This window comes from Mycteria americana, chromosome 4, assembly GCF_035582795.1.
Source record: "Mycteria americana isolate JAX WOST 10 ecotype Jacksonville Zoo and Gardens chromosome 4, USCA_MyAme_1.0, whole genome shotgun sequence".
NCBI lineage: Eukaryota > Metazoa > Chordata > Aves > Ciconiiformes > Ciconiidae > Mycteria > Mycteria americana.
Window position 1 is genome coordinate 77,903,365 of NC_134368.1, and position 14,096 is coordinate 77,917,460.

The 14,096-nt window shown below is 35.6% G+C and overlaps 1 protein-coding gene across 1 annotated transcript in view; it reads left to right on the top strand.

The window, feature by feature from the left end:
- The first annotated feature begins 243 nt into the window (after positions 1 to 243).
- CLGN (calmegin) overlaps positions 244 to 14,096 on the top strand; it is a 28,909-nt gene continuing 15,056 nt past the window's right edge. The window contains exons 1-6 of the mRNA XM_075499309.1: positions 244 to 543; positions 2,642 to 2,820; positions 3,745 to 3,815; positions 6,920 to 6,978; positions 10,092 to 10,233; positions 11,065 to 11,146. Of these exons, the coding sequence (XP_075355424.1) occupies positions 2,659 to 2,820; positions 3,745 to 3,815; positions 6,920 to 6,978; positions 10,092 to 10,233; positions 11,065 to 11,146 (516 nt within the window). The 5' untranslated portion in view covers positions 244 to 543; positions 2,642 to 2,658. The remainder of the gene's footprint in view (positions 544 to 2,641; positions 2,821 to 3,744; positions 3,816 to 6,919; positions 6,979 to 10,091; positions 10,234 to 11,064; positions 11,147 to 14,096) is intronic.

The window sequence follows — 14,096 nt, forward strand, 5'->3', positions numbered from 1 at the left end:
GTTCTAAGACTGTAGTGCTGGCAGAGTTCACAAAAGTGAAAGATGTAATGGTCCTGTTTAAAACCATCTTTGCCTGACAATTGAGTGATAACTGTAATTGTTCTTGATAATGTATTTCAGTGTTTCTGGGATTATTTTTAAAATGTGTCAGAAGGTCAAAGGTCAAAAAAGTGTGCCTTCTCTTCTTGAAGGGAAAAGTAAGAGATATAATTGAAGACTGAATGAAATTAGGAATGTCCTAGGCTAGGATCAGGGAGTAGTGGTAAGACTCGGCATGAATGAAGTGAAAGCATCAGGAGTTTTGGAAGGGAACTGTGTGGAAAGGTGAGTACTAGTCTGATTTCTTGGATGCCCTTGCTAGTCTGTGTATGGAACAAAAGTGGATGGGGCTAATTACAGTAAAACTACAGCTATGTAAGTGAAAGGCATTTTGGATCGTACACAAAGTACACCTGAAATGTGTTGACAAAGAAAGATGTATCTCTTCATCTGCTTTAGGAGAAGAGGAGGAGGCCATCTGCATGACAAACTAGCTAATGTAAGGTAGGCAAGTTTTATGCTAAAAAAGCAAGTCTAATACCTGATTAATATATGCCACTTTAGCTAAGAGCTAAGGAGTCCTGGAAGGTATTGGTATGAAATTCTTCAACTGTTTGTCCTAATACAATGATTAAGAACAAGAAAATGCGGGTAGTAAAACTAAGTGTGATAGCCTCCAGGCAGAGGTGTTCAAAAGTACACTGTAAGATTGAATGTTCACGTATGATAAACTGAGTGACTTTAAATCTTCAGGGCAAGATTATTTTAAGTTCTAAATTGGCCAAGGAGGTGTATGATTTAACAACATCTGTAGTTTTTAATTAAAATTAAAAAAAAAATTACAAAAAACCCTAGTAAAATTTGCAGATAACTTTTGAGATGTATCACTGCGTTAATAACTGAGAAAAGAGGGAACCATGGACTTGCCATCCTCAAGCAAAATACACAGCAGGGCGAAAAGTCCCACAAAGAACGGCATAGATTGTGGATAATAGTGAGGGAGAAAAAAAGAATGGTCACGTAATTAATGTAGTTTGTGGAAAATAGGTGTTTGTCAGAAGATGGGAGGATTTTGATGATTTCCTAATATTGATATAGCACTAGTGTGTGAAACACTTCTTTATGATACTTCTGGGTTTTAGCTCTAAATATAATCCATGCAGTCAATATTGAATTAATAGATCTTAAGAGGAATACCGAAAAAAATAATTATTTTCTTTTTGGACATTAGTAGTACAGTTGTACTGGGATGTGTGGGTTTTTAGCCCTGATAGTGTTTGATCTCTATATGTGTTGCTTGATAGAACTTGCAGATGTTATAAATTGAATGATAAATAATTTAACGTTTGAATTGCTTAGCAAATCTGATAAAGCCAGGAAGAAAGAAAGAGACTCACACTTACAGTATAAGGTGGTATCTTGAATTGTTGGGATATTAGGGTTGTAGTGGTAAACAATATCATCTCTAAAGAGCGATGATATAACTAAGAGGGTGACTGCTTTCTCAGACACAGAAAGCACCTCAGTAGCAGAATATTTAGTATGACCAGTAATGGCTAAAAGTAATGCAAGGTTTGAAAATGTCTTACAAGAGCAAACTAAATATCAGTGTTTGTCTTTCGTTTTAAACATACTGTGGATAGAAATTAATAAGAACCAAAGGATAAATATCTGTGCAGTGGCATCTAGAATCTGTCTTCCTTGTATTTCCAAATTCAGAAAGAAGCATTTTTGGCAAGACTATTGAGGAAACTTGCATAGGCGTGTGCTTGATACTACACTGCTCCAAACCACTGGATACTCTAATATAAAACTGGATTTGTATGTGTTACAGATGTGAAGCAAAAAATACTGGTCAACAATCTTTTCTTTCTCACAGCAGATTAGATTAAGAGGCTGGGGTAGTTACCTGCTATTGACATTCATACTTACACAGATTAAAGATTTTTCAGGTTTCCCTGAAATTAGAAAGATATTTGCATTTAAGCTTAAACTTTTGCGCTTATTGGATAATTTTGAAACAGAAAATGTTTTCTGAAACAACGTTATACTTTCTTTTGACACTTACAGTTGGAGTTGATGTAAACTCTGCACTCATCTAAACGTAGACAGTGGAAGGAGAGCCAAATACAAATGAGTAATTCTAGCAGTGGATAATAATACATCCTAAATCTATAAATTTTATTTTCCCTAATGAAAGGCATGTTACTTTTTGCCACGCTGTAGAGACGATTCAATTTGATTACTTGTTCAGATTGTTAAGGAATGAGAAATATAAAAGCAGTTTTACTTAGTTCTTAAAAATGCATATATACTGCAGTCAGATTCTTACTAGATTTGTGGTCTGGCAGGATAAGGGAACAGGCTACAAGCACTTCCCTAGGGACAACAGGAAGGGGAAAAGTCTGAGTCAGGGCTGTGTAGTAAGAAATTTTTCAAATTAAGATATAGCACTTCACTAAAATACTATAGTAGCAATACTTTATGATCTTTATTTCTTATTATTTTAATGTGTTTTTTCTCTTGTAGGTAAAGTCTGGGGTAAAATTGAAATAATACTGATAATATCCTTGCAATGATACTTAAATTTTAAAACTTTCAGTTCTTCAGATAACCAGGATGCACTTCCAGTGGGACTGGCTGTGCTTGGGTGTTCTGATAATTAGCTCAGTGACTGCGGAAATTGAAAACGAAGAAACTCTAGATGCAGATGTTGAAATGGAGGATTTTGACAAGCAGTCTCAAGAAGCTGATGGTGACAGAGATAAATCTTCCTTAGAGGTAAGATTACAGAAGTCTTTAGTTAAAGCTTGTTTAATTATAAGATATGTAGTTATAACTAGTACAGAAACTGGTGGACAAATGCATTTAAAAAAGAGCAAGTTAACACGCAGTTGACAGCTGAGTGGGTGTCAAACCCACCAGTCTGAGTTTTCCAGTTACTGTATGTGACATGTAGGACAAGCTTAATGAATGATTCTGCTATGCCAAGGTGTAAAATCAGATCTCCTGCCTGTTGTGGATAGTCATGAAGAAGGTTTTGCTAGTCTGTGCTTCAATCTAGATACAGAACCTTTTGTTGGAAGTCCTAACATGCCATTTCTAGAGAAGAAAGCAGAAAGCATCTTGGTCTTATTGAGATTTTTGACTTTAGATCAGTTTCTTGATTTCATCAGTCACAGCTGCCTTTTGACACTGTCTTTATTCCCAGAAAATCTCTCTGCATTTGTTATGCTGTACTTCATAATAGATGTGGGCAATATTCATAAATTATTTTTTCAACTTTTTCTTTTTACTGTGTAGCCCAACTGTAATGTGCCAAGTAGACAGGAAAACAGAAGAATGGAAAAACATGTATAGAAAGAAATAGGGAGGAAGCAGAGTATTGGTGCAAGTTAAGTAAATTTTCTGGGGGGTTTGTTACACATAAGATGTGTAACAGTACTTTAGTTATGAGCTTTGAACACAGGAAGCAATTTTTAAAATTCACAGATGTGAAATTGCTCACTGTTAGAGGGGTGCGCCCAAACTGTAGAAATGAGGGGCATGGGGGTGGGTGGGGAAAAATGTTTTATGCTGCTAGATGTTTCTAATGAACAAAATCTGGTGGTCTGTCTGGGTGGACTACTTCTGGAGGTATGATAGTGTATTTCAAATGAAAAATTGTAATTTATGTTAGAGCATGTATCTGTACATGTCTTTTAGGTTGTGTACCAGACTCCAAAGCCAACTGGGGAAGTGTATTTTACAGAAACCTTTGATGGAGTATTGGCTGGGTAAGTTTATGACTTATAATTATAAACTTTTACTTTCAGCAGTTTAACTTACAGTGGCAGGACTTGTTTTGTATTCATTTTTCTGCTAGTATCTTTATAAAAATTAATTTTTACAGGGGTTAGAATTGGGAAGGCTGGTAATGCTTGCTCCAAATACATCATAATGTTAAGCCGGACAGTTAACGTTTCAGGTATGTTGCTATTTTTTGTGTTTTAAGGAAGCTTTTAATAAACTTGAGTTTATGGACATTAAGAAAAAGAATATAATTTAAAGCCAGTTGAGTTTAGCTGCAAGGTGAAGTGCATAGCCATTATACCTGCAGTAGCAAACTCTTTCTTCCTCTTCACATGCACTTAGGTACGTGTAAGAAGGCAGCGCCTTCGGCATTATAGATAAAACCTCTATTGGGGAGGAATTTTTTTTATCATAATTTTTATTAATTTATTGTGTTGCTTCCCATACTCTATAAGAATTAGATATTTATGAGACTACTGAAGTAGTCTCATAAATTGACCTTACTGCCTTGAAATTTTAGAAAAATATTCAGGTTTATCTCAACAGTTCTTAAGCCAGAAATTTTTGTCTTGTCTATAACTTATAAGTTTTATTCCAACTGTATGGCCATGTGTCAGGTGTAACTGCTACTGGGTGACTCGTGTTGCTCAATGAAAAGCTGTGTATTGTGAGCTATAGTCAGTTGCTACCAAGGCACTGTCAATAAGAGTGAATATAATATATTACTTTCTATTTCTGGAATAGACTCACTACTTTTACTTGGAAAACAACTTGGCTTTCAGTCCTCTTTCTAGCTCAGATGTAAAGGGTGTAGAATATCAAGGAAAAACAAATGAGTACCACGTAAATGTGGTCTGTATGATCACTGACTTTCCTTTTTTGAATCAAGCCAGGTTAGCATACTGTCACTGGCTCAAGTTAAGTAAGTGTGCATCCAGATAGAATCTGTGAATGCAGCAGAAACCTCTTTAGTAAGAGCTGGTGTGATGAGTTGTTAGAGTACTTTCTTGCTATGAGAAAAGCTTTTAAAATGTCAGAGTAAGTCTCTGGTTTCTAATGACAGATCAGGTCTTGTTATTGGTATATTTTTTTTTTCCTGTGCACTTTGATGCTGTTGAACAAAAGAGCTATCTCTTGATTTGTGAAGGATCATGAAAAAAAGGTGTTTTCCTATGTTACTAAAATTGATCGAACAAAACCGAACTCTTCTGTGAAGAGCCAGACAGACAGGTGAAAGGAGATGCAACATGATACCTTCATTATGGTAGAACTTAAAAGCTGCCTATTTTTTACTTTCTTTGAGAAGACTGAGATCCAACTACTGTAGGAGTGAGGTCATGCCATCATAAGACATGTATGTTTGTTGAGGATGCACAATTTAAGCTGTAAACAAAATAACATGGTAGCAGGGACCATTAACTTTTGTAAGATTGAATTTTACTCCCTTTTTCCAATTTTTTCTAAACTGTTCTCTTCTGTAGAGTTACAGGGAACTTCAGGCCACTGAACATTAGTCTGTCATTACTCACATTATGTTCTTTCATATTTTCTTATTTTTGTTACATATTTAGACCAAATGTAGAAGGAAAATAAGTTAACAAGCTCCCGTCTTCAGTGTATCACTTGTCTTAATATGTAATTTCTAAAGGTTAAGAAGTGCAATACAAAAGCAGTACCAATGATGACAGGCAAAATTATTAAATAGAAGAGGTGATAAAGGCTGTTTAAAAAAAACCCAAACAACTGAAAACCTTGATTAACAAATGCAAAAACTTAACTGGGATACTTGAATGATATAATTCATCCCAATTTCTAGCTTTGTGAGATCTGTTCAAAGATTAGTTTGTCTTCCTACTAAATCTAATATTCAAAGCTTTAGCTACAATGCTTCCGATTTTTTGGCCTAGCTTTACATAATTTACATAAGAATAACAAGTGTGGAACTAAGATGTATGAGAAAGTAAGCAGCATGTTGCCTTTCTTCCCTAAAATTGGGGAAAAGAGTACATATAAATTGACTAGGTAAATCACCAGAATAGAGTAGCTTTTTTGAGAATGGACCTTGAAAATCTTCTGCATGACTTGTAGAGATGTTTTATTTCCTCACTGGTCTTTCTCCTGTTGGACCAGGGATTTAGTTTGCCGTTTATACTGTGAAGCTTTTCCAGCATCTCTGTTAGTAGTGAACAAATCTGACTGAAATTCAAGCAGAAAAGATAAAGTATTCATCCCTGAAATACTCCATGCAGAGGCTAGTCCAGAATGAATGAAAATAGTTCTTTACAAAATTAATAATGAGAATGTAGTATTGTAGTTGATAAAATGAAGAGTTCAGTGACAGTGTTGGCTTAAGAAATTCCTGTGCATGGCTCAGGGTGGAACCACTGTATGACCCGATGAGGGTGCACTGCCCTTTCCACCACCACCACCCCCCCCCACCCCCCCCCGCCCCATGAACACTTTGTGTGTAGAGTATGTGCGTATCTTTTTGGTAACCTCATTTGCCTTGTTCATAGTATCAAGGAGATCAGGAGTTTGTTTGCCCTGATGGGATCGTGTGTGTTGGAATTCCTCATTTGGAATCTGTTCAGTGCATAATTGCATTTGTCATTTGGACACTTTTACCTCTTCCTTTTGTCCTCTGCTATGCATGTATACTGTTACTGTCAGATAGTGTTAAGGTTTCTTTGGGTGATTATTTTCCTTTCCGTATCATATTGAAGGTTTTACACTTGAACCTTACTATTTTCCATGTATTTTTGACATTGTATGCTTAAGTAATATTCTTATATTCTGTCAAACTCAGCTTGTATATAAAACTGAAGTTTATTCAGAATAACTGAATTACTTTAGAGTTGTAACTGTATATTGATTTACATTCTTAGGAAGTATTTTGAAAAGCTATAGTAGACTAATCTGTTTTAATTTTTCTTTTCATGTTCTTTGAACTACACAAAGTTCCATGATGCCGACTGTCAAAATCGTTATCACAGGTGCACAGCCTAGAAGCAAAAGCTGGTTTTCCTGTGCTTGTTAAATAATACAGCTTTGCATAGATAGTTCAATGATTATACACTTTTTGGTTTAGGTGGGTGTTGTCTAAAACCAAGAAAGAAGACACGGATGATAACATTGCTAAATATGATGGTAAGCGGTTTTAATGCTTACTTCCGGTATATAGCTTCTGATGTTCTGTTGCTCTTTGAGAAGTAACTACCCCTTACCCTCAACTTATCTTTGAAAACCTAGATGACATAGGTGAAATATGTTAGTTCGCATAATGACCGTTATCCTGAAACTGACATGTGACGTGTTGCTCATTGGGTTACTTAGCGTGAAGATAATTTTTTTTTTGTCATCCCAACAGTCTATTGCAATGAATGGTACTAGAATACCCTCTGGCATCTGAACATTCAGTATTGATTGTTTATGAATAGTACTTCTTCAGAACTACCTTATCTGAAATCATGTCAGAGAGACTGACCACTTCAATTTCAGTTGTTAAACATGTTTCTAAAGCATCATGTTCCATGTTGCTACATCTGTCCTACTGATTCATGGGTTGGTCTCCCAGTCTAGCCTCTGAAACAAAATGGTTAAACCGAATGATATTTTTCTTTAAAATACTTTTTCAGATTCTCTGTTCTTGCATCTAGGGTTCTCCAGTGGTTCTTGTATAGTTTATTCTTACAATAGTCTAAAAAACATTTGGAAAGTAATAATGAAAAAGTTGTTTTGATGGGTTTTGTCATTGGGGTTTGCACTTGACTTATAAATTCCTAGGGTAGAATTGCCTGCTTCAATGTAATTTTAAACTGTTTGACAGATGTCTGATCTGTGGCAATAATTTTGCAGCCTGAATTTATGTCATTCAGGAGAAAGTGGGGAGAACAGAAAAAGTTTCTGCTGCAAAAGAAAAGTTTGCTACTGCTCTTACATCAAATAAAATCAATTAATGTTAATAGAAAGTGGTAAGCAAAAGTAACTTGTAGGACTTTGGTGTGCAAAACAGTACAGAACAGATGTTTTTAGGTTTAGTAGTTACCAGGAATAACTGGTAAAAATAAAGAAGTTGCAGAGGAGATATCCATACAGATGAGATGCTTATAAGAACTGATGTATCTCTGATTCCTTGGCCTCATATTAGATAGAAATTGTCTCTAATGTCAAAACAGTCATATTTGCTTAAAGTCACCCAGACAATTCAACATTAACAAAGCCTGTGGTGAAAAGACTTTTTTGAACTATTTTCTGATTTACTTTTTTTTTTTTTGGTCTTATTGTTTTGCCTGGCATTATTGCTTGGTCTTAGTTTCCAGGAAGGAACGCTATTGAAGAGGAGGGAGTTTTCCTCTCTCCTGTTTAGCAGACTAGAAGAAACTAGAGATCTGTTGTGACATACGTATCTATCTGCCCTTTCTTAATGACCTTTCACAAATCGCACTTCAGTTGAATAAAAGTAAATAGCTGTTTCATTTGGATTTCACAGTTTATGAATCTCCTCTAAAGCACATGCTGAAGAACTTGCTATGTTTTCTTCCTTTTGTTCATGTTGACACAGGCTTTTTTCAAGATTACAGTGAATTGTAAAAGTAGTCTTTCTTTTGTGCTTTGTTCATCCCTGGAAAAAAAAAATCAGTGAATCTTGTGCTGCTAATCTCTGAGAAAATATAACTGCCCTTTTAGAAATCTTTTCCTTTGGATGTTGCCCACATGTGTAATCAACTGTATTTTTCCCAAACTTGGAGAATTTATAATTATATAATCTTTTATTTTTAAAGCTCCAGGCTTGTTTGTTTGTCTTTAAGATCAAATCTGATAATTCTTTGACAGACTTTGGGGCGGGGGGGGGAGAAGCTTCATCTCCCATGTGATTAGATTTGACCTGAAAGATTCTAATTCTGTGTAAGCAGGAGAGGAAGAACCATGCAGGTATCTAGCTTACACAGTGCCTTGTGACTAATGCTTTTTATGTGACGATGATAGGAATAAATCTAAAATCCAGATAAATATTCTGTGTTCCTCTAGGCATTGTGGGATACCACAGTCTAAAGATACAGATCTCCAATATTAAAGTTTTCTTGTAGATTTCTGTAAATTTGAGAAGAGCAAGGGATAATGTATACTTTACACATGTGCCATCTTTAAAATATTGAAAGCTAGCATTATCTTAATTGGCTAGAACTAATACGTTTTTGGTGAAATGGGAGAGCAGGCTTTTCTGTGTAGAGCTATGCATACCCAAAGTGTAGGCATCTTTTTAATTATCTGCCAACTTCTTAAGGCTGAAATAGATTTTTACAATAAAACTCATTAAATATGAACCAGAGCTTTGAAACCGTCTCTGTATTAGCAATGCAAGCATTAGGCTTGAATAAAATGACATATCTAAAATGTATTGATACCATATTGCAATTAAACAGAAATCCAGTGGATGTTCACATATGCTACACGTTTCTGCAATAAGCTTAATTAAATTTTGTGATGTAAAAACACTTTGTTAAATGTGTACATTTTTCTATTCAATTTCATTGGTTTATGGTGGATTATGGTCAGGATGTGGTTCTTTTCTACTTTGGAGTCCATGGCTGGCTTTTTGGAGTCCATGGCTGGCTTTTTTTTTTTTTCAGTTGGAAAATTCTCTTTTACACATAAAACTGAGATTTTGGTAATTTTCTTTCTTTTGGCTATAACAGTTATGAAACTGGGATTTTTACTGCTGTAGAAACAGCTACTTGGGGAAAGAAAAAAGAAAAAGCTTGTCACTTCTTGTTACAACTCCTTGCACTCTTTTTCCCTAAGCTTTCTTTCCTTCTTGCTGTCTGAGCCAGAACATTGGGTTAGATGGATCTTTGGCATTACACAGTTTTTATTTTATCATCTAACTGTGGAGCTGGAATTCTCGTGGTTTCTAATTCTTGAAAAGTGCTGGTTAAAACATTCCGTCACTGATTTGATAGAAAGATGTGAGCAGCAAATTTGTGTAACATGAAAATTTTTTTTTGTATTTGAGTGCTGTAGAGCAGTTAATTTGGAGAAGTGTAAGCTGGACTTGAGTAATGTTTTGTACCCATGGTAGAATTACCAGTAATTAATTGGATGATTATTGTTTAACTACTTTGACATCAGGTGTCAAGATTTCTTCCCTACTTTGGCAACTAGTCTTCATTTGCTGTTAACTCTTTGCTTTCAACAAGGCTATGATTTCTTTACTTCAGCCTACATTTTTTTTTCAAAGACTCTGTGTGTGTATGTTTTAGGAAGATGGGAAGTAGAAGAGCTGAAAGAAAACACAGTGCCTGGAGACAGAGGATTAGTGTTAAAATCGGTGGCAAAGCATCATGCAATATCAGCTATGCTAACAAAGGCATTTATTTTTGATAATAAGCCTTTGATTGTTCAGTAAGTAATCCCTCCAATTTTTACTTAATATTTATTATTATTAAAATCTTTAAGTCAAGAAAGTAATGTGAATCCCTGTAGAAAATACTGACTTCTATATAGCATTGACCTATCGTATCCAGAGCTATCAGAACTATAAGTATGAATGATTTAATAATCAAGGAAGATTGTAGTACAAGTGTTAAGAAGTGATATTTAAACTCTTTTGAAATATTTTTGGACAGAAATCTAATATTTTACAGGATTGCTGAAAAAGCTAATTAATTTTCAGTCTTACTCTAAAAGATCTAAATCATATGTAGTTTGAGTACAGTGTTTTTCCACTTACAGAATATTTCTGTGTAGCTCTGTAAAAGTAACTTGAATCTTGAATGCATTTTAGCAATATTAGTGATGATGAACACCATGGCAATACGACTACTTTTTTCTGATATTCAGACTTGCTTTGTCATACTTACAGACATATCCAGATAATTCCTCTGACTAAATTCAGTGTGTCATACGGGCAGTTTCAAAGATGGCACAAACTTTCTAGAACTCTTGCCCATTTCTACTTCACTTTGATGTTTGCATGTTGGTCGATACCACCTTGAAAGTCTTCTTACTGGTGGCACCAACTGTAGCAATTGCTACTGTGGCGTTTTTTGGCTGACATTGCTGCTGTATTAGCTTGTCTGGCAATTACAACGTTTTGGTCATGTATAAGTGTTTTGACAGTAGTGACTGATACACAGTCTTAATGTATTCATAATTAGAACTGCAGATTAGAAGTTAATTTGTATTTGTCTGATACTTGGAATGTGTTTTGTTTTTAACTTGCTCTTTGCCCAGATACGAAGTGAATTTTCAAGAAGGCATTGACTGTGGTGGTGCATATATTAAACTTCTCTCCAGTAGTGATGACTTGAATCTGGTATGTACTCTTACTTAACATTTGCTATCAGATGTTCATTTGAGGAATGCATAATTGTTCTTGTGAAATGTCAATAAGAAATTAATTCCTAATGCATCCTAAATTCTTAAAAGCTTCCCAAATATTTAAGCAGAAGATTGGGTAAGATAATAATATACATATAATTTATTATACATACACAAAACCTTTGGAGTTGTGCATTTTTTACTGGTGGAATATTTGATAATGTTATTCTTGTTATAATTTCCATTTATTTTAATGAGACTTATAGGTAGTCTAAAACTTAAAGTAAGCTATTAAGATCTATATTCACACAAGAAATCTCAAAATGTGAATTTCAGAAGGTTGGAAGGAACAGTTTACTATGATTAACATACTCCTCTTAGTTCGCACAAGTGATGTCTTATATGCAGGACAAAGGACTTTTGTATCTGTTCAGTCTGACTTTCTGCAATAATACAAGCCATAGAATCTCAACTCGTAACTTGTGAAACAATTTTTTTACTGCATGGCACAAAACATGGCATCTTAGAAAGGACCATGACTTGGATTTAGAAACTGAAAGTGATGGAGAATCTCTGTTCCCTGGAAAAGATCTGAATGATCAAGTGCCTCAGTATGTTGGACTATTTTGTAGATTGTTTCTCAGTATATTGAGGCGAAGTTGCCTGCCCTTTCCAAACTTGTCTGCAAAACTGTTCATTACTATGCCAACGCAATGAGGTATTTCTAGCTTAAAATGCTGCCTGTTGTAGCCAAGTCTCAGTTCTGGCACATGTGAACTGGTTGTTTCCACTTTTAATATTTCTGCCACTACACTGGGGTGTAGAGATAAGCTGTCTAGCCTGTGATGGAGGATATTTTAGCAACTCTTTTTTTTTACATTCAGAACTGGCAGTGAATTGTGGCCTAAGAGCTTGTGCAGTGCAAATGTTGTGTTGACAGAGTAGGGATGGCTGATACGTACAACAGTTGCAGCAGCTGCTTTGATGGGAGCTGGTGGTTTTGGTACATAGCAGCAGTTACAGAACAGGATTACACATTTGGACAGATTTGGAATGGCCAGTGTGGATTCAAAAAGTTACATCATGAGCTTGGAGGAACTTGTATTGTACAAACATGAAGTGATAAGGGTAGTTCCAATCCTGAAGCAGGTTGCTGTGGCCACTTAAAAGCTGGCTACCCTAACTGCTACAGGTTTGTTGCTAATTGGTGTTGTTGAGCCAACACTCAGTAGCATAGTGACAGAAGTTTGCGAGGCAATCACAGTTACAACCTGTATAGGCTATAGAAGTTGTTGGATTTGAGATGCATCAGGCTATACCATTTGCTCACTAAGATTTGGTAAGCTAGAAAGACAAGCTCATGGAAAAAACAGTAGCAAATAGTCAGGAAAAAACTTGGAACAGGAGCGTGGGCAGAATTCATCATTTCCTCTCTGGGTAAGGTTTTTCATCTGTGCTTTTATCCCTGAGATGTCTGTGCCTGCTCTGCTGCCTTGACCCATGAGGTCATAACCTTGACTTCCAAGTACTGAGGAGAACAGCAGTGAAGTGTGATGCCCTGTGTATGTGCAAAATGAAGAGGAGATTGCTCAGGACAGGCTCAAGACATTGCTTGGCCTGACCCGCAAAACCAGCAGTCAGGAAGAGCTACTTAACTCATGAAGAGTCGCACTGTTACAAGGGATAATATGTACCTCTGCAAGAGTCTAGGAGGTGGTGACATGCATAAGAAGTTGCTTGTAAGCATTTCTAAGATGTATTAATACAAGTTTTAGTGCAACTTCCTAGTGCTCTTTCTTTTTCCTAAAATTTATATGCCAGTGTGTGGTTTATGCTCAAGTAACTTGAGTACTAATAGATAAGTATTAAAAATACAGACTGCAGGAAAGCAAGTAGAGGCATGACATCTTTCATAATAGAAAGATGTGTAAATGATAGTAAAACTGAAAAGTTTTACATTTTAAAAGAAGGTGTGAGACCGAGATATTCAGCTCAATTACACATGAAACTGTAATTCTCCAGTATCTGTCATCTTACTGGAAGGTAAATGCCAGAAGACAGCAAATGCAAAATTTGCCTGTTTATGGCCTGACTCTCAGTTCATCCTGTACTGGTTTTGGAGTTTCACTGGCGAGGTAACTTAAAAGAGTCAATGTTCTCTCTGTCTTGTTTTTTTTAACTTCAAAATTGGATGTGTCTCAATGCTGTATATATGCTTATCGCTGTTAGAATAGTCAGTTAATTATTGTTAATTCTTAGTAGTTTCCTTATTCCTTAACCTTATTCCAATTCCTTAACATTTTCCTAAGACTGTTGAATGTTGTAAAAGGGACCAAACTTAAAATACATGCACTTCTGTAGTGCATAAAGTGAAAATGTTTTACTTTGTATTAAAAAATGTTTTACTTTGTATTTGTATTATGGCCTCAAGTTGCGCCAGGGGAGGTTTAGACTGGATATTAGGAAATTTTTCTTCACCGAGAGGGTTATCAAGCATTGGAACAGGCTGCCCAGGGAAGTGGTTGAGTCGCCATCCCTGGAGGTATTTAAAGGACGTTTGAATGAGGTGCTTAGAGACATGGTGTAGTGGTGGTTTTGGCAGTGTTAGGTTTATGGTTGGACTCGATGATCTTAAAGGTCTTTTCCAACCTATATGATTCTGTGATTCTGTGAAAAAAATTTAAAAATACAGACTCATTTCAAACAATACATTTATGTCAGAATATATCTTTCAAGAAGAAAACTTAGAGGAATCAAGTGGTCATCTTCCTTCAAGCAATTGCTTAAGAATACAAGGCAGCATGTTACTGCATATTCCAAATACAAAAATCATATAAATAGTTGAAAAATACTGACATATCTAAACAGCTTACTGCAACGTACTCTGAAGGAGAATAACTATATCTGATATTTTCAGGGTGGTTTGTTGTTTTTTAATGTGGAGC